The sequence below is a fragment of the Callospermophilus lateralis genome, chromosome 9 (assembly GCF_048772815.1).
Source record: "Callospermophilus lateralis isolate mCalLat2 chromosome 9, mCalLat2.hap1, whole genome shotgun sequence".
In the NCBI taxonomy this organism is placed as follows: domain Eukaryota; kingdom Metazoa; phylum Chordata; class Mammalia; order Rodentia; family Sciuridae; genus Callospermophilus; species Callospermophilus lateralis.
Genome location: NC_135313.1, coordinates 34,633,474 through 34,655,433, shown reverse-complemented (window position 1 = coordinate 34,655,433; position 21,960 = coordinate 34,633,474). Strand labels below are relative to the sequence as shown.

Below are 21,960 nucleotides of genomic sequence, written 5' to 3'. Positions count from 1 at the left end.
AATAATTCTAACAGGCATCAAGAAAGAGTCTATGCTAAATTTAATTAGTAAATGTTTATAGGTCGTTAATCATTGAATATAAGCTTGCACTGATCAAAATCCTTAGCTTCTATATGTATTTACTTCTTTTTTTAATGTTTGATTTTTCAGAAGTGTTTGAGAACATTTTTCATTTACATCTAACATTACCATTTCATAAATAGAGCACTCCACCTTTTCCTATCTTTATAAACATTAGCGGAGTTTCACAACATGCTTCTGTGACCCCTGTTACGACTATTTTTACTGCACAGATAGAGAAGCTGAGGCATGAGGCTATTTCTATACATTTTCTAAAGATACCCCAGAGCCAGTGGAAAAGAAGCCCAAGACAGAAAAAGATTCTGTGTCCTCACTGAAAACACATCTCATATGCATCTTGGTCTTGGGGGAGGGTAGATTGCAAAACCAGAGTTGGATTTTCACAGTTGCTCTTACAGGCCTAACAAGGAGCTCTCTGTAGCAGTGTGTACACCAAAAGCGTGGGTATCAAGGTGGTTACCAGGATGATCACTCACTGGTCTGAAAAAGCCACAGTGTGCAGTTACCTTTTCAGGCCTTTCCAATAGCTATCATTCTATCCAAAGGGAGATTCATAGATGACAAATATTTGAAGTGTTTACCTTTCTTTTTCTTTTCTTTTCTCTTACAGATCTATGCAGTTAGATCAGTTGTTCCCAACAAAAGCAATAATGAAATAGTCCTGGTGCTACAACAGTTTGATTTTAACGTGGATAAAGCTGTGCAAGCCTTCGTGGATGGTGGGTACATGTGTTCCCTGAAGCCAAAGACAGTGTAACTCAATATTCCATGTATTCTATTTTCTTCCTTAAATGAACTGAATGTCAGTGACCAATGTTTTAGTTTTCATAAAAATATACTAGAATTTTAAAACACACAATCCCACTCAAAAAGAGCAGAATTTAGAAGTTATTTTTCCTTCATTAAAAAGAAAAAGAGTTCTGGTAGTTTCCAAAGGATGCTGATTATAATGCTCATATAATTATGTGAGTTTCCTTATGTCTCAGTCATTCTGATTTTGCTATTAAACATGGCCTTTGCCTGGCATGGTGGCACATGCCTGTAATCTCAGCAACTCAGGAGGCAAGAGGATTGCAAGTTCAAGGCCAGCTTCAGCAACTTAGTGAGGCCTTAAGCAACTTAATGAGACCTTGTCTCAAAGTAAAAAAATAAGGGGCTAAGGTTATAGCTCAGTGGTAGAGCACTTGCCTAGTATATGAGAAGCACTGGGTTTGATCCTCAGCATCACATAAAAAATAAAATAAAAGTTATTGTGTCTATCTACAACTAAAAATATTTAAAATAAAAAAAGAACCAGGCATTTTTTTAAAAGTGAAAAACAAAAAGGACTGAGGATATGGCTCAGTGGTAAAGCACTCCTGGGTTCAATCCCCAGCAATCCCCCTGCCAAATGTCCTTTGTTTGATGGCATCTTTGAGAATGGAGGACAGTGAACTTTACTATTGACCTTTATGACTGGAGTCCTTGAGCTCAGTGCTTCTGTAGTCCAAGGGGACTGGTTTATGGCTTTTATATTTTTTTCAGAACATCAGTTCATCTTATCTCTAAAATAATTTTGCTGTCTATAAAGTTTTTTTATTTTTTTAGGCAGTACATTGCCAGTGACATTATAGAATCTAGTCTCAGAAATTTGCTTAATCCTAAAAGTATACACCTTAAAGCTTTAGATATTCTGTAAATTATGGGGAAATTCTCTTCTTCTAATCGAAGTAAACAAGTTTCAGTTTTGAACAAAGATCCCTTATCTGTCCTTGGTTATTAAATGTCTTCTGTCCTGGTATTAGTTTCAATTTTAAGTATGGACTAGCTAAACACAATCTGACAAATAGAGTCAGGGAAGACCTGTCAGCACATTTCTCAGTTGTAGCCCATCTACACTTTATTTGCCAAGGACGGTATGATTTACTTATTTTCCGAGGAGTAGACGAGGAGTAGAATAACCTTCCAGAGTTTCTGCAAGTATAATTGCATTTCAGGGCAAGATCTTGGAACCAAACATGCTCACATTCTGGTATCAGCAGTCAAGGTTTAGGATCCTGAGTGAATTAGCAAATGATTATCATTCAAAATAGACCTGTAGGCAAATCGACTGAGCATAACTTTGCTGTTTTTTCCTGCTCTATAAGCTAGCAGATGTTGAGTCCTTAGTCATTCGAAACAAATAATAGAAAATATAATATTAATCTGCCTCTGCAGCATTAGGTGCCATTTGTCTCAAAAAATTTTTGGAAATGTTCACATCCTGGCTCAGATAAGTCCTCTTTTCAGGTTTCACTTGCCAACATCACTTGTACAGAAGAAAAATTTTAGGAAAGGAAAAAGGCTATTATCCCCATTCCTCCTAATCCCTGCTTGGATTGAGGCCCCCGTGGTCCCCATGATGAAAGTTTTTATTTCAGTGACCTGATGAGATGTGCAGATGTGCAGGAGCAGGGTACTGCCTTCAAATCTGTTTGTGATTAGATGGATCACTTTGCTTGTCCTTGAAAATTTCACCTTGTCTCTGTTGAGATTTCATTAATAAAACTCATTGCTGAGGAAACTCTTATCATTTTGGTTGGGAATCCAATTGGAAAAGTTGTTTAAAAACCAGAGAGTCAAAAATATTTGTTAGGAGACATTTCTAAGTCATATTGCAAGCACTATTTCCACATGGCTTAAAAAACTCCAAGCAGCTTCGGTATAATTAAAATTTAATACTAACAGCTTCAAAATCCTCTGCAAATATGGGTATTTCTTCTTTAGAATTACTCTCTATAAGGTCACCGTCCAAATCACAAATAGAATTTATGTCAAGATATAAAAACTGGAGGACTAATTGAATATTGCAGTTATAAAAGCAGAAGCTACTCACCTTCTTCTGATTAAAAAGAATAGGAGTTAGCACTTTTTAAAATTACTTTTATTTAGAAAACAGAAGCTTAGCTGTCAGTTAAAAATGACCCTGCTGATTATGAGCCACTGTTGCGACTTCCCAAGAACCTCATGAAAGAACTTCCTACTGTTCTTGCACAGGAAAACACTGTGAAACATTAATTCTTTGGGAAAATCCGAAAAGCCCAGTTAATAAAAAGTCTGAATTACAGATTACTTTTAGAAGCAGTCTTATTATTTCAAGTACAAGCAACTCAAACAAGTCTAAGATGGGCATGGAGTTGGAAAATGGGTAGATAGGAATGATCCACCTGTCTAAACATTAGCAAGAGAGCCTTCTGCGCATCTGCCAGCCACAACGGACTCAATCATTGGGACCCTTCTCATTTGAAATGTCTTACAGAGAGGAGCCTGCAGTTTATCTTTGTTTAGCCAACACACTCTCAGTAGAGAGCTATCACTCTCTGTAATGGTAATCATATAAGAATGCTTACCATTGTTGAAAGAGTACGCTTAAGAGCTATCCTCTAAGAAATGCCTGTTTATATGAAAACAACTGATGAACTCACTATCAGTAACTTGTTATCAAAATTACCCCCAGCAGTTGAAACCAGTAAACTTTGTTAGACCAGTGGAAACAGTGATTATCCTAGCTGACCAGTGATAAAACATCCTGTCAAAATGTTTTATAACTTAATCAGATCTGACTTTTCCTCTAAGTCAGTGCCATCCCATGTCTGTGTGTGAATGGGATAGACGGAACCTGTGACTCAAGTCATCATTTAATGATCTTAGTTGGTTTCAAGATGGAAGCCTTGTGAACATGTTCCATCCCTATCACAGTGGATAGAGAGAAACTGATACTATACAATCTTCTCATCCTCCTGCAGGTTTTGAATGTAATGAGTATGAGTAGAAAAAGAGAAAGAATAGCCACCCAGAAAACTATAATTCACATGGTTAATAATATTCAGAATCCCATGTTTGGTTCAGAAGATTTAGGGTGTTTTTATTCATATATTAAACAGAATAATTTTAATTCTACCTATAGCAATGAAGCTATCAGAAAATTCTCAAGATATATTTCATTTTCCCTATGATAATACAGTGATAAAAAATAAGCTTCATGGAGTGGAGCTTAATATTAAGATAAAACTAAGATTATGCAGTGAATTAAATGAAAATCTGGGAAATAAGAAATGAAACTCACATTTTTATTAAGGTAGGATGTAGCAAAACAAACAAAAAGCCCCCGTTCCCTGCAAAATTGCTACCAGGATGAAAAGAAAGAGATGTATTTTGTGTGATGTTTTATTATATGGATATTTGTTGAAGATTTTTTGTCTTTATCTAGGCAGTGCAATTCAAGTTCTCAAAGAATGGAATATGACAGGAAAAAAGAAGGTAAGATTAATATTGATTGTGAATTAGTAACATCATCAATCAAAACCTTCAAAGTTGTTATCATTTCAACAAAGCTGCCAATTGTATGCTTCTTTCAGATATATTAATATGTATACCCAGAAAGCTTCCAAATTCATGACTTTCTTAAATTACCAGCCACTCTCATTATTAATGCCTCTATTTTCTGTTCAGTGTTTTTTAACCACCAGGTGTGCTTAAGAAGTCCTATAGTTGTGTTTTTTTGTAAGTATCAAGGGGAACCCAGCTGGAGAATTCAAAGCATTTAAGACATTGACTTGCCTGAACATATCCCATACTACAAAGGAAAAAATTAAGGAGTGTTTTTAAAGATACTTGAAAAGCTCTAAATATATTTTCACATATTTTTTTCATCTGAAACAAGGCTGCCCTGAGATACTTGTTTGGCTGAATTCTAAGGTTGATTTTTAATAAAGGAAGATCAAAAACTTCCTTGAAGCTGTGGTAAGCAAGGGGCCTTCTTGAAGACTGGCATGCCCCTCCTCCTCCGAGACAGAGGGAAGGAGAGTTTAGTGTGTCCCATTCCAGTTACAATGTTTTGAGCCCTTATCTAGTCACAAGGAGACTGTGACTTCTGAGCACATGAGTGGTACACAGTGGCAAAAAGCTGCAGCTCTTTTCAAAACCACCAACCCACCTGTTTGCACCATGGCACAGCCAGGCCCTGTGTTTTGGTTCTCATGGAATATTATATGCCAGCCTACCCTTTCCCAGGAGGGAAGATCACAGGCCTATGAAACAGGTTTTTCACAAACAAAAAAAGGAGTATTACATTCACACAATCCCAAGATTACTGAAATTACAGGAATCATCCTCCCCCCCCCTTTTCTCCTTCTAGTTTCATGTATAATAAGAAGAATTATAAGATTTTTTTCATCTTTGTGTGCCACCATCTTTGACAATCTCTGCTTATCTTTAATCATAGCTTCTCAGGCTTCTGTGTGAGTTGAAGATGATTTGCAAGTGATTGAAAGGCAGTATTTATCTTTACATGGAAAAATTTCAGATGTGTGGTTTGGGTTTTAAATTTCTCTGATGTAAAAAAAAAAAAAAAAGAAAAAAAAGAAAGGAGCAGACAGCAGCAGCTGCAGACCCAACTCATTACCAAGTCTTCCTCTTGGAGGCTCAATAGGGAAATGGTCTCCCCAGCCCATTAGACTAGACTGAGGGCCTGAAAGTTGAAAGCCCTTCTCCCTCCATTCCCCAGACCCACTAAGGGGTGGTGGAATAGGTACCATTGACCCTTTTATCCTGCACACGATGATGTTCATTTCTCACCTAAAGGAATCTTATTGGAAAGTGACTGGGGCTTCAAAAGAGAAGAAAGGGAGTGGGGAAGAGGGTGAACAAGAGGAATACATTCTTTTCATTTCTTTCCCAAGTATGCAGGCGAACAAAGCCATGGCTGGAGCCTGCATCCTACTGAGTTAAGTACACTGAATATCAACTGGATGCAAAGCCAAAGTCAAAGAAAGTGTACCACATACTTAGGAGTAGCTACTGTTAATTTCCTAGATAATATTATATATTTCATGATTAGGGCATTATAGGAGCAATATATTAAAACTTTGCCATATGATATTAGGATCTAAACAACTTCATCTGTATAAAATGCAGGGTTATGCTATTTCAGATAAACAAAGTGAAGCCTTGTAATGCTGTTTAGCTAGTAGCTGAGAAGACCAGGGATCAGCTACACTGTTGCACAGTCCAAATCCAGGTGGACCCAGATGAGTTTGGCATTTGTCACCTCCAGCCTAAATATTCACAGGGATGATTATGGATCCCATGGCTACTTGAGACTTTCTGGATAGTGGCAGCAATTTCAGGAATTTCCTGCTTGGTTGGTGCCTATTTCAGAGGTACCCAACCTACCTTCTACTTTCTCATTTTGCCAGGAAGAGTGTGATCCTTTTTCCTGCCAATCCTCCTCTCTGGCACCATCCTTCCCGAGTGATGGAAGGTGTATACCTTAGTGTGCACCTGGCCTCCCCTGCCCATAACCACTTTAAGAAACCAGAGTTACTCTCTAATGGCACCAATGCCGAACTCAAGTTCATGTGACCAAATTTTATTATATTACCACTCACGCATTAGAGCCTCACATTGCTCAAATGTCTCTGCTATTTATGCCATTCCTTGTTCTCTTTTTCTCCTTTTAAGGGAAACTATGTTTGTAATGTAAAAATTTAGACAACGTATTGGTAGGAGGAAAATATTTAAATTAACTTGGTGGTTAAGATATAGGTATTTTTGCCTATTAACAGAGCCAAGAACAAAACAAAACAAAACAAAGATAACCTTATTTTCAACTCTCAGATCGAGTCTGAGCTGAATATAATTATTTTCTCATTTGTTTCTCATTATAGAACAATAAAAGAAAAAGAAGCAAGTCTAAGCAGCATCAAGGCAACAAAGATGCAAAAGACAAAGCCGAGAGGCCTGAAGCAGGGCCCCCGCAGTCCCAGGCACCAGCCATGCAGAACGGCCTTATAAATGGCTGTGAGAAGGACAGCTCATCCTCTGAGTCTGCCAATGAAAAGCCAGCCCTTGCCCCTCGTGAGAAAAAGATCTCAATACTCGAGGAACCTTCAAAGGCGCTTCGTGGGGTCACAGGTCAGTAAGTCTTAAATAAATCTGCTTAGGAAGACACAGAAGAAAAGAACACACAGGGAACTCATTGGGGTTGCTACTGGTGATGCTGGAGAAGCATCCACTTATGCACAGATGCATGGATCCACATGGGCTTCCTGAAGCCAGGATAGGGCAGGAGTGCAGGGTTAAGAAGACGTGCTCAATCTAGCCCTGCACTAAGTCCTTTAAAAAAAAAAAAAAAAAAGAAAAAAGTTCTAGTCTGTATTGGGATCCTCAGGACAATGGAAAATCTTATTTCTTTGTAGACACCTCTGTTGGAATTCACCTGGGATAAGGCAAGGATAATTGGTGACAAAAAGAAATCTTATTAAATATTTTCCTTTAGGAAGGGCAGATCAAATTACTTTAACTCCTGGTGAATTTTATATGATGTGATAAAATATGAGCATCCAGGGTGTTAGAATCTGGAATGTTAATTATTTGCACTATAGCTATAATTAATTAATCTACAAAAAGCTACTTCTCAATACACTTTTAGGCTTTGAATACATCATATTTTTTCCTTCCAGTTTCTCCCATTTCTGTAAAATTAGAAAACTGTCTTAGTCTGTTTTCTGCTGCTACTCTAACAAAATACCACAGCAGGATAAATTATAAATAATAGAAGTTTATTTGACTTGCAGTTCTAGAAGCTGGGAAGTCCCAAGATTGAAGGGTGATGGGACAAACTCTCTCCTTTTATAAGTAACCCACTCCTGCAATAACTAATCCATTCCCATGATAACAACCTTAACTCATTCATAAGGATGGGGAGGCTCAAGTTCCTTCCATATTGTTGCATTAGGGATTAAGTTTCCAACACAATAATTTGGGTGACACATTCAAACCATAACATAATTGTATTGAAATCTAATAGATCAGTCGTTCTCAATGCTGTCTGACCCAAAGCCCCATTTTTATAACGATTCTTAAAATAAATCTTATACATAATATAATTTACCTAGAAATAGAATTTCAATAAAAAGATAAGAACTCTGGGAATAAGTAAGTGGAAGGCCTTATAGAGTGATCCAGTGTCTACTTGTAGTGGTGCACTGTGCACTTGTAAAATGTAAGACAGTAGTCAGCTGGATACTGTGGACACTGTTTCTTTATATTTAACATGTGAAGAAAGCGTCAGTAAGTATGGTTGTGCGTACATGTGAAATTACTTGGAATGCAGCTGATAAACACCCAGATTGGCAGGGGGTGCTGGGTGCCAATTTCAGCATCAGGACTGCTGGTATAATTGGCCATGTGATCTTCCACTTGGGGAAAGACTTAGTCAAGTCATGAACACCATCCCTCAGTTTCCACAGAAGTTGAATCCTGGCAATCTAAGTAAATCCTGTAAGTCCTTAGTAAAACTGTCTAGATTCACCTCATAAAGCATGAATGTCCAGGTAAACATAAGAAAGTTCAGAACGCAGCACAATTCTTTGTTGTACAGGATGTTCCTGTGATTGTGATCATGTGGAAGCCCTTCCCCCCAAACACACATATACAATCATTTTGGTAAATGTTCAAAACACCCCCTTGGCCTTTCAGAATGCCTCCTATGGGGTGATAGATCCCTCAGTGAAAACCACTCCACTCATCAATTCCTAACATTTCTCTTCTAGCTATAAAATCCTGACTTGATTGAATCAGTGACTTTTTAAAATAATCTGACATCCAGAGCACTGTACTTGGTGCCTCAATGGGTTCTGAGAAGGATAAGGTGTGTTCTAGTCTTTGAGGGGATCACATTCTGATATCCATGTAGGGAGGGCTCTGGGTACCCCAGGGAATTTAAGGTTTGGAGAAGAGAGGTGCCACACCCAACTGCGCCATCCATGGTGGCAGTGGGCATCAAGGGGCCAGTAGTCAAGGTGATAGGGAGGACACAGAGGCTCAGAAACAGTGAGAGGAACTTTACCCAGCACCTATTTCTATTTCTTTGCTGTTTGCAAGGCATTGGCAGCAGCTGACATGCCAAAGATGAGTAAGACACCAACCCTGACTGGGATAAGAGTTGGGTCCAGCAGAAGAGACAGGGAGACAAACTAGAAATTACTTGTGCCAAATCATGTGCCATGTGCCAAGTCAGGGATTCAGTGAGAAGGCATTAGAAAATGGACGTTCTGTACAACACACTGGTCAGCCCTTAAACTGCTCACAAAGCACAAACTTTCTTCCAGAAACAATTTCCTAACAACTCCATTAATAGTGCTGTAATTCAGATCATCCTCATTTACTATAAGATGGTTTTCTATAAGTTGCCCTAAGCAACTTAGTGAAACCCTGACTCAAAGTACAAAAGAAAAAGGCTGGGGATATAGCTCAGTGGCAAAGTACCTCTGGGTTTCCCAGTAACAAAACAAAAAAGCACAAAATAAGACAGTAGCAACAACAAAAATGATCTATTTCATTTCGAATCCAAATTCTCCAGGAATTTTTTAATTTAATTTTTACTGTGTCTACAATTTGGAGAATGTTTTGATTTATAGTCAGGGCAGGAGAAAGAGATTAAATAATGGAGTAGCAGATTCCCAACTTCACTTGTTATTGCTTTCACATGAATTACTTTCAAAATCTAATTACTCAAGTTACTGTTTTGATATCAATCATAAACTAAAAGCTTAGCACATATATTTGTTCATTTACTCATAATTTATACCTTCTTCCTAAAACAATTTCAATAATTCTGTCAAGTATATGACTAGAGAGAAGGTGATGCAGAAGGGCTTCACTTCATGGTGGGTAGCTAGCTTGAAAGTTAAGTGCCCACAAAGGGAGTTCTGTATACAAAGGGGCTTTGGTAAACCCTAACATAGAATTTCCTATGAATAATTTCTGATTGCACAAAGAAGCAACCCAAAATCCCTTTGGTTCTGTAAGTCGAGCATGAAGGCATTATTTGTTAATGTCACTGATTCATTACAAATCTTTATGCTTGGTGTACACTTCTCTGTTAAAGAATAAATGATGGGAACGGAAGGTTAATGGATGTTTTTGCAAAAGGAAGAGAATCCTCTTGGTTGACCATGAACTTCATTAGCAGCCCACGGGTTTGGATCATGAATTTTAAAATGAGTTTGTAACTAGTAAGTTTTACTTCTCAATGATAATGAGGGTTCATCAGGAAGTTCATTCCAAACCTGTTAAATGACTTTAAAATGCCTGTTTGGTCTATCAGTAATCCTAAAGACCTCTAAAGATAACTCTTAGATGAGTGTTAGGGTTTGGGAACTCTGCATATCATGTTGAGGGGAATTTTGGTACTGGCAAGGATGAGAGAGACTAATCCTTAAATCCTATCTCCTCCCTTGACAGCTGAGGAAACTGAGGATCATAGGTCGAGAAACCAAGAGGATATCTGTTCTCTTTAACTCTAAAAATTGGCAAAACCCTGACTCAGATCCATGCAATCTTAAACATGCAGTGGAGAGTTACTGCTAAAACTGTGAACTCTCTAACTCCTAAAAAATGTATACTGAAAAGTTAGAAAAAGTAATAATAATAATGATAGCCTATACTTGAGTGGGTTCACAGTTTGAGCCTAAAAGAAATCTCCAGGCTACTAGTGGTGGAGCATTTATCAGGCTCTCCAGTAGTGAAAGTGGCTGAACAAAGCCTGCCTTGGATGCCCCACTGAGCAGCAGGCTGTGGACGTGTTTGGGGCATGCTTTATCTTTTATAACACCTTGACATTCAGGATCTCTCTTTTTTAAAAAGTCTTAAACAGAATCATTATTCTGGTAGGGGAAGAGTTAGCGTTAAGATCTATGCAGGTGGCTCAGGGGTGTTAGTGTGACTTCCTACGTGAAAAATAACTACCCAAAGCACCATCATTTCAGGCTGTAAATATAGTACTGTCAAGTGGGACAGTGCTGTGTGTCAGTGTATAGCTTAGAAGTTTGGGAGTAGGTTTTAAGCCTGAGAGTAGTTCTTTTCTGTATTTCAGAATTTTTAATAACAGCTCAAATTAGACCTTTTATATAATCCAATCAAAATCATCCTGTGTTCAAATACCAAGTCAGGCAAGGAGTAGACCAAGATTTATTTTTACCACAAGTCATGCCAAAGATAATATTCTTTTTCTTAAGGAACCATCTAAATTTCTAAAGCACCTTCAGGTTCATATTTTCCAAGTATGCTTTCTGTCTTATGTTTAGAAACGTAGAGCAGAAAGAGTATTTCTAAGGCTCATGTAGCTGAGATGTGTAGGTGCTCATTTCCATTTAGGCTGGAACAGTAATTCACATTCCTCTATTGTCTTTCTTCTACTGGATGCAGTTCCCACTGAATAGGAAAGACACAGGACCACAGGCCACCAGCAGCTTCAGTGAGATAAACTTTGAGGCAGGCTCTCCTGTCTTTGCCTTGTCCTCTGGCTGACTCCAAGCACCTTCCTTTATTTTTCCTCATCCTGTAAAGCAATCCTGGCAAGTCTGGTCTTTTGTTCCCTGTTCCTTTTGTTCCCTATTCTCCATGCTGTGTTTACTGACCTCCCCAAACCAGAGTTCAGGTTTGCCCTGTATTACAGGCCAGGTAGGGCCCTGCTATTTTCCCTTTACAATGAGAATTCTAGGTTTCTGCAAGGAATTGCTTTCTCATTCTCCAAGTGAAGTAAACCAAATGGGAGAGAAAGGGCCCTGTTATTTTAGAATGTTGGTTGCTTGTCTTTCATTTGTGCTTTCTGTAACAACAATAACAACAAAAGCACGCCATCGCTGTTTCGCAGCGTTTTATATGGCATGAGGTTCCCACAGGATTTCCAAGCAAATTTTTTCATGTTGCTCTTGGCCCAAGCTTCAGGATGACCTCCCCTGCTTCTCTAAGCCCCATATTGGACCAGAGGATTAGAAAAGATGAACAAGAAGAAAGCAGCTAGCTTAGAACTTTAACAGCAAAGCCAAATGTGTATGTTCTAGGATTTCAGCAGTGCCAGCTCTCAATTGGAAGCAATAAAGCCGTAAGTCAGAACTAGGACATTGAGCAGTAGACTTGTTTCAGACCTTGATCTCCTCGATTACTAGACACATGACCCTGAACAAGTTAACCACTCTGATTGTCAGTTTCCTTATCTGCAAAGCAGAATATAGTACTCCACTTTATAAAATTCTAGTGTATAGTAAATGAGATTCATACGTGATTAGTGCAGCCTCTGGCGCAGAGTAAACCTCCTACTGTTCATTGATCCATTGAGTAAATATTGTTAAGTATCTAACAGAACATGTGCCAGGTGTTTTTCTATAGGAAATGAATAAAATGACCAAGTTTTTAGTCTCAGGAAGTTGACATTCTTTTGGGAACAGGAAAAAAGAGATGGATAATAAGACAGAATACAACTAAGGTACTGAGATAATTATAGATTATGATGAACATGAAGGAAGCTTTTAGGAGGAAGTAGGGGGTGTGAGGTACAGTGACATCAGATAAGGTCAATAAGCATCTGAAAAGGACATAAATAAGCTTAAACTCAGGTGCTTCCATTCAGAGTCTCTCCTATCAGGTTATCATGATCTGGACAGCCTATGTTTTATTTAAACTTTTATTAAGCACCCTAGTGGAACCCCTTATATAACTATAACCACAGGTTTTTGCTAATTTTTGAAAATTGATGGTACAATACTTTATTAATATATATGTGTATATACATGTATGTGTATGTATGTATGTATACATATTAATATATATAGATGACCTTAAGTACTGCTACATGAACATGTATCTTGACATATTTTAAGGCACATATCTTCTATTTTCACTTCTCATTGTTATTTTAGCATTTAATTTCTTGGTCTTAGCTTTCATTTACAGTTGTGTCTTGCTCAGCCCCAACCTCTGCTTCAAACACCACCATCTGAGCTGTCCAAGCAATTTTAGGAGAGACCTTAGATTGCATTTCTAGTGACTCAGAGCCTCCTTCCTTTCTCTGGGCATGATAAAACAGAAAGAGAGAGACAGGTACAAGATGTAGTGACAGGAGGACACAGGACACATAAAACCCCTCAGGTGTTTCTCTGACAACCGAGGAGGTGAAACTCCAAGGCTTCTCCTTTCTCTTTCTCGTTCAAAAACCACTTCAACTGTGACTAGATGACTAAGACGCAAAACTACTCATCTCTGAATACAGATGCCTTCAAGACTTCCCACTCATATATTAAAATGAATTTCAATGACAAATGGATTTAATTAAGTGGACCATGCTCCCTACAAAGACCAAGGTTTCAAAAAAAAAATTTTTTAAGCAAAGACTTACATGGTTCTATTAAAATGCTAGGAGAATTGAACCTGTTTTGCAGAGAAGTAAAACAGAGGAAGGCACTTGATTTGTTAACATGCCTACCCTTTGCCATTGACAGCTTGTTATTATCTATTACCTTTTAATATAATCAAGTTTGTAAAGGTATTAATGACATATGATTTGGTGTAAAGACAGTGTAAACAAAACTAAAAGATTTGTTTCCAGTCGGAACACAGCCAGCTTTAAAGCACTCTGAGCTGCTCAAGTTTCATAGGACTTGAATGAAATAATAAAGCCCATTGGCATTTGATAAACAGAAAAGGCAAAACTGACGTTATGTCTGAATAAACCTGTCTGTTTTGGTCTCTGTTCCAGAGTTATTGGTTGTTCTGTTATCTGTTAGTACCCTGTGATCCAGAGGTGGGAGAACAATGCAACTTGCAAGTGAAGTGTACAGTATTTGCACTGAGAAGAGTTTTCCTGGGGCTTCATCAATAGACTCTGATGCTATCATATCTCATCAGTAGACCCTCATGCTATCATATCTAGAGAGTTATCTTTGCTCACTGTCTCTATTTGTTCTCCCCTCTCTCTCTCTCAATCACCACCCTATTTGTTATGTATGGCTTATAGTCCATGTCTCCAAATAAACTGCTACCACTAAGTTCACCAGTGGCCTGTATGGCATTGAGACTAGCAGGCATTTTCAACCCTTTATATTTTTTCCTTATAGCAGTATTCAACATTGGCACCTACTCTATCCTTATCCACTCTTTTTCCTCTTGTTTCTGCCACCTGACACTCTTGTGTCTGCTTCTTCTGTTTCTTTTGAGAGTCATTCTTTACCTGGCTATTAACTTGTTGAAGCTCTTCAAGGCTTGTTTGGTCCCACCCAGGTCCAGCACCATGTAAAGACAACTTTTCTTGTTAGATCATTTCAACCATTCCCTAGCAACATGGCTCACAAACTCACCTTCCCAGTCCAGGTTACTCTCAGAACTTCAGGCTCTTATTTGACATTTTCTCCTTGGCATTTCAAAGCATTTCAACAACATGTTCAAAACTAACTCATGATCTCCCTTCCAGTCTTGGCTCTCTTTTAGTCTTCCTGATCTTACTTCACCATCTCTCCAGGTACGAAAGCAAGAAATTTAGGTATCAGTCATGATATTTCAGCTCCCATTTCCAATGGCGGTGACCAAGTTCAGTTGATTTTCATTTCCGTGCCTTCCTAGCACACATCCATTTCTTACTGTCTTCACCTCTACCTTCCCACCCAAACCACCACCCTCTCTAGTCTGCACTGCTACAGTAGTTCGCTCACTCATCTCCTACATTTAATAATTTCCCTCCAAATCTTTCTCTGTTCTGTGATCTCTTCAAAAGACAAAGCTAACCTTTTATGAGTAAAGAGTGAAAGTCTTACCCTAGCCTACTGGCCCCGGACAGTCTGGCCTCCAGACCCCACTCTAGCCTAATTTGAAGTTGCTCATTGTTGTTTTTTATTGATAATTATGAAATTTGTGTTTCTGAACTTAAAATTACTTTATCCTAATGGAGGAAATTTGGAAAATCAGTAACGTTTAAGGAAAAAGAAAATATTCTAGCTCCTGGGGGGGCGGAACTCTGTTAAATTTCATTTTAGAATTTTTTTAAATGCAGACATGTATAATTTTTTACAAAAATCCTATTATGCAACATGTGAACTTTATAATCTGCTTTTTACTTGACATGTATACTACCTCATATCATTAAATTTTCTCTAAGATTATTTTAATGACAGCATTGTACTTTTATGAATTTGCCATCTTTCTTTTAAATATTCCCAAACTGTTATTCATGTGGATGGTTTCTGTTGTTTGCTCTTAAAAACAATACTTTAGTGGACCTCTTTTGTATGTAAAATTCTATAAACAATTATGATCATATTCTTGGCATATGTTCTCAGAAGTGGAAATACTGGATTCAAAGGATATAATTTATTTTTCTGTGCTGGGGGTTGAACCCAAGCCCTCACATATGTTAGACAAGTACTCTACCACTGAGCTACACCCTTGGTCCTGAATATTTTGTTAAGTTCTTAACATGTTGCTGGTCAGAAAGATTGTTTTAATCTCATTGTGTCTATTTGTAAAACTGATTAGTAGGGGTAGAGATCATTTTTAGGAAGTTTAATCTTCATGGGTATTATTCTCTTGTAAATATTTAAGAAGAGTCAAATCAGTTAACCAATGAACCACTAATTATATTATTTTCAGTTATCATAAAACACCACTAAATTCATTCAGTACTTTTATGACACAGACATTTAAGCAACACAGATATTAGAAATTTTATCAATTTTTTTCCAGGTAGAACTACTTTATAATACCCAAGTAAATCATAATCATGATGTTAATCATGATGTGCTTTACTGAAATTACATGTGTGTAGAAGATCGTGAAACCATTGTAATGGGTTAAAGTAATTATTTTAGAACTACTCTATATTTAATACATTTTAAAAGACAGATTTAAATACTGTGTATACTTCTTCAACCTGCTTATATGTGTGTCAAGCTTTCACTAAAAAAGCAAAAAGTAGAAAAATTCATTCTCAGAAATTTTTAAATTTGCATACATACATGGATATACATATATTATGAAAATCTTTGAATCAAGTCCATGTGTTTCTCCCAAGAGGAAGATTTGTTTGCTTTGGTGCTGTTAACAAAAAATAACCAGCACAGGTCATGTTTTACTATGTAAAATAAATCAAATCAAGGACAAGTAAAGTATGTAAGTTGATACCAAGATTTAATACCCTGGAAACTGATAGATGTCAGCATTCTTAAGAGTTAAATGTAATTGTATGCACTGCAGCTGAGTGTAAATTGGTACAACTTGACTGCAGACTAATTTGGCAAAGCATACCAAGAACCTTTCAAGAAAAAGACATGAATTTACATCTCCTTCATCATAAACCCCACTAAATTATAGTAAAAGAATTTTTAAATGTGGAAATCCACAATAAAGAAGAAAATGAACAAGAGGACATCAATTTCTAGAATAGGGAAAAGAAGCTCAGCAGGATAAGTCCAAGCAGAATAAGTCATAGAAAAACCACACTATAGTTAAACTATTAAAGTCAAAAATGAAGAGGAAAATCGTAAAAGCAGCTGGAGAGCGAGCGAGACACTTTGCAAACAGGACAACCACCATAAAAATGAAGATTGACTTTTTATCAGAAACAATATAGCCCAGAAGACAATAGAGTAAAATCTTTAATGGGGGAATAGCTAATATGGAACTGTATTTCTGGAGAAAATGTATTTTTAAAAAATGAAGATATTTTCAAATAAAAGCTGAACAAATGCATCACTAGCAGACTTATACCACAAAACAAGCTTAAGAATATTTGACATTATACCAGATTGAAATTTGGAATAAATTGTTAGAGGAAATCAAAATGATAAATAAGTAGACTGAAAGATAAGAAGTTTTTCTCTTCCATAATTTCTTTAAAAACAATTGGCAATTTAATGCAAAAATAACAATTTGTTAACAACATATGTATAAGTAAAATATACAACCATCAGAAAACAGTTGTTGAGTGTGAGTAGAATTATATTACTATATGGGGTCCTACTTTATACATGAAGTAAAACAATATTGACTGAAAGAACACCTCAATAAATTAATGCTACAATTTGCAATCCTTAGAATAGCCTTTAAAATAAGGACTTTTTAAAGATTGTAATCCTTAGAACAGTCTTTAAAATAAGTATTTTTTTTTACAATTATAACCATCAGAATAGCCTTTAAAATAAAGAGATTTTTTAAAAATTTTAAAAAAATTAGAATAAGATAAATTCAAAATGGTAGATACAATCCATAATACTGATGATCATATAAGATATAAATGAACTAAAATTCTAATTAAAAAACAGAGGTTGGGTAAAAAAAAAAAAAAGTAAGACCTAACTATATGTAATTATTCTAAGAAATGCACTTCAAATGTAAAGACAGAGACAGGCACAAAATTATAGTAAAGATATACTCTCCAAAGACTGACCATAATAAAATAGGTCTGACTGTATTAACACCAAAGAAGATTTTAATACAAAAAAATATTAGCAGGGTAATTTTAAAATAATATAGGTCAATCCATCAAAGAAAGGTGACAATTCTAATTTAATACATATGTAATGACCAAGTTTCAAAATCTATGAAGCAGCAATTAATAGATATAAATAAACAATGCCAGAATAATTATAGATTTCAATATCATTTGATTTAGTCAGCTTTTTGCTGCTGTGACTAAAAGGACCTGATCAGAGCAACTGTAAAGGAGGAAAGGTTAATTCATTATTACTCATAGTTTCAGAGGTCTGAGTTCATAGAAGGCCAGCTCTATTCATTGGGGCTCAAGGTGAGGCAGAACATCATGGCAGAAGAGTATAGTGGGGGAAAGCATCTCACATGATGATCAGAAATTGGAGAGAGAGATCTTCACTTGTAAGATAACAAACATATACCCTAAAGTCACCCCAATTCCCACCTCCATCAGCCACACCCTAGCACTTCAGTTACCACTTAGTTAATCCCTATCCAGGATTAATTCACTGATTGGGTTAAGACTCTCACAACCCAATCACTCTCCTCTGAACGTTCTTGCATTGTCTCACACGTGAGCTTTTGGGGAACACTTCACATCCAAACCTTAACACCATTTTCTTAGTAATTGATAGCAACAAGTAGATTAAAAATCAGAGTATAAAAGATTTTAATAACACCATCAGCCAACTTGACATAATTGATATTTATAGAACACTACACCCAACAGCATCAAGAATATATAGCATTTTCGTTGAAATGGTCTTAATTTCTGGACTGTAAAATAAGTTGCAACAAATTAAAATATTTTGAAATCTTTAGAATATGGTTTCTGACTATAATAGAATCAAATTAACCATCAATAGCAATAAGACACTTAGGAATTAATCAACCTTCTAACTAATTTCATTGGTCAAAGAAAAACTCACACTATATAATAGAAAATATTTTGAATTGAATTATAATGAAAATATAATAAACCAGTTTGTAATATCAGAAATGAAATTAACCCTGGCCCCTCATTCAAAGACTAACTAGCTACAGGGTAATATGAATAATAATCCCAACAACTTAGATGAACTAGACAAATTCCTTTAAAAACATAAATTGCCAAAATTTTTAAGAGGCCTATAGCTAGCAAAGAAATCCATAATTAGAGCCTCCAAGTATAGATAGCTTCATTTATGATTTCTAACTAATATTTAAGGAATAAATATAGAATACTACCAACTCATTTTATGAGGCCAACATAACACTTTTCAAAACCTGACAAAAGGATATTGCAGAAGAATATCGTTCTTGAATAAAGAAACAAAATGTCTTCTACAAAATATTAGCAAATGAAGTAAGCAATATATAAGGAAGATAGCACACCACAATCAAGTGTGATTTATCCCTGAAATGCAACATTGCTTTTACATCCAAAAATCAATCTAAGTATTTACTAACAAAATAAAGAAGAACAATGATGTTATCATTCCAATAGATTTTTTTAAATATTCTTTAGCTATACATGGATACAATATCTTTGTTTTGTTTATTCATTTTTTTTAATGTGGTGCTGAAGATAGAACCCAGTGCCTCACATGTGCAAGGCAAGCGCTCTGCCCCTTAGCCACAACCCCAGCCCTCCAGTAGATTTTTAAAAATCACTTGACACAATAAAAACTCCCAGCAAAATAGGAATATAAGAAAACTTCCCGAGTCTGATAAACATATAAAAATTCTATAGCAAATATTATACGTAATGATGAATATTGAATTCAGTTTCCCTAAGGTTAAGAACAATGCAGGGAGTTCAGTGGATTAGACAAAGGGGAATGATGGGAAGGAAGGCAGGATAGGAATGGGAAAGACAATAGAATGAATCAGACGTAACTTTCCTATGTCCATATGTGAATACACGACAAGTGTGACTCCATATCCTACACAACCACAAGAATGGGGAGTTATACTCCATGTATGTATAATTTGTCAAAGTACACTCTACTGTCAATTATATCTAAAAAGAACAAATGAAGAAAGAACAATGCAAGGATATCTGTTGTACATTGAACTAGGATTCCTAGCCAGTCCAATAAAAATTGGAAAGGAAGAAATTACACTTCTTTACAGATGTCATTATTGTATATATAGAAAAAATCTTAAGAAATCTATCAAACAAAATAAAAATAAGACTATCAGATCTGATAAGGAAATTCACTAGGTCTCTAGATATAAACTTGGAATATATAAAAAATCAACCATGTTATTGCACTATAATAATCAACATTTGGAAATTGAAAGTTTTAAAATTAATACCTAGAAATAAATTTGGCTATAGATACACAGGACTAAAAAACTGTAAAATGAAGCAGAGTTGTTTTTTTTTTTTTAAAGTGGTGCTAGATATTAAACCCAGGGGTGCTTTATTACAGAGTTACATTCCCCACCCCTCTTTATTTTCTGAGACAGGATCCCAGTAAATTGCCAAGGCTGGCCTTGAATTTACAATCCTTCTGCCTCAGCCTCCCAAATTGCTGGGATTATAGAAGAGCGCCACCTTGCACAGCTGTTGAGATAATTTTTTCTTTTCCTTTGGTACTGGGGATTGAACTCCGGGGCACTCGACCACTGAGCAACATCCCCTGCCCTATTTTGTATTTTATTTGGAGACAGGGTTTTGCTGAGTTGCTTAACTCCTTGCTGTTGCTGAGGCTGGCTTTGAACTCTCAATCCTCCTGCCTCAGCCTCCTGAGCCCCTGGGATTACAGGCATGTGCCACCACACCTGTCCAAGATAATTTTTTTTTTTAAAAAAGCCAAGTAAATGGTATCATATATTATGTTTAAGGATCAAAGGATTCTATATTGCTAATATATCAGGTATTCTCAAATTGGTTTATAATAGATTCAAAACAAGTCAAACCAAAATTTCATCAGATTTAAATTTATATTGAGATTGTTTATATGAAACAATCTCAGAAAAAAAGAGCAAAGTTGGGGCTGGGGTTGTGGCTCAGAGGTAGAGTGCTCACCTAGCATGTGAGAGGCGCTGGGTTGGATCCTCAGCACCACATAAAAATAAAATAAAGATATTGTGACCACCTATAACTAAAAAACCAAACATTTTTTAAAAAAAGCAAAGTTGGAGGACACGCATTGCCTAGTAGTAGACTAGTTATATGGATACAATTACTTAGCAAACCAGCGTGGCAGTGGTGTGAGGCTAGATAACTTCGTCAGTGGAGCAGAGCCCAGAAAGAGACCCATGTGCATAATCAATTGATTTTCAACAGAGATGCCAAGACAGTTCAGTGGGGAAAGGTCACCTCAGATTTATGTGATCCTTAATTTTTTATTTTAGTTTTTCACATTTTACAAATTAGTTGTTAAGGGCAGAGAGACTATGTCTCATTTGTCTCCTGTATATAAGCCCAAGATACCACATCCTGGGTACTCCACTGGATGTATCTGTTGAGTCCATTTGAATCAAAAATCAAAATGATTCTCATTAAGTTATAATAATACCATCTGTATTTGGATTTGATAAGTATTTTTAATAAAAAGAAGGCTCAGATAATAGTTAAATTCAAAATCATATAAGCTTCTAGGAGCTGATTTTAGATACGTGGACAAGGATTAAATTAAAATATATACAATTTAATTGAATGCTGAACAGATTGGATGTTTCCAGAGATAAATTTTCTTTCAATGATGTGATTAACCACTTTGGTTCAAGTATTTGATGAATATTAAAGTCACAGCCTGAGACTCATATCAAACCAGGCTCCTTACAGTTGCAAGGGCCCTAGCTATGCAAAGTACTGAAGTAATGCTGATTCATTGATCCATTCATTCATTCGTGATTCAGTATATAACATGCATCTACTAGATACTAAGCATATTATGATAACAAGACATATATCACTACTTTCTCAGGTAGAAGTTACGGAATTTTTCAAGACTTGAATAAAATAAATATTCTCTTATTCTAGAATGTAAATTAGTGGAATGATAACACATTGTAGAGCACCTAAATCATGCTTCTTATGATTTATATTAGTACTATCCAATAGAGATATAATGCAAGCTACATATATAACTTTATGTTTTCTAGTAACTACATTAGAAAAGTATAGCCAGGTACAGTGGTACATGCCTGTAATCTCAGCAATTTAGGAGGCTGAGGCAGGAGGATCATAAATTTGAGGCCAGCCTCAGCCACTTGGCAAGACCCTTAGCAACTTAGAGAGACCCTATCTCAAAATAAAACAATAAAAGAACTTGGGATGTAGTTCAATGGTAAATTTCCCCTGAGTTCAATACTCAGGACACCCCCACAATTTTATATATATATATACACATACATAAACATATATATATATGTTTATGTATGTATGTATACACACACACATATAATGAAAGAGGTGACTTAAATTGAGAAATTTATTTTATCTAATTTAGTAATCTAAAATATCTCAGAATGCAATTGATATTTTTATTTTATTTTTTAATTTACTAAGCTATACACCCAGTCCCAATATTTTTTAAATGACTGAAAAACATTTTTTACTCTTTTTTTGGTGCTAAGCCTTCAAATTTCAATACATATTTTATGTTC

At 36.2% G+C, this 21,960-nt stretch overlaps 1 protein-coding gene across 4 annotated transcripts in view; it reads left to right on the top strand.

Annotated features, from left to right (window-relative positions):
* Positions 1-21,960, top strand: part of Spats2l (spermatogenesis associated serine rich 2 like) — a 161,574-nt gene that overhangs the window by 101,258 nt on the left and 38,356 nt on the right. For all 4 annotated transcript variants that reach the window (XM_076865802.2, XM_076865804.2, XM_076865803.2 and 1 more), the window contains exons 4-6: positions 692-800; positions 4,310-4,359; positions 6,768-7,014. In XM_076865802.2, the coding sequence (XP_076721917.1) occupies positions 692-800; positions 4,310-4,359; positions 6,768-7,014 (406 nt within the window). The remainder of the gene's footprint in view (positions 1-691; positions 801-4,309; positions 4,360-6,767; positions 7,015-21,960) is intronic.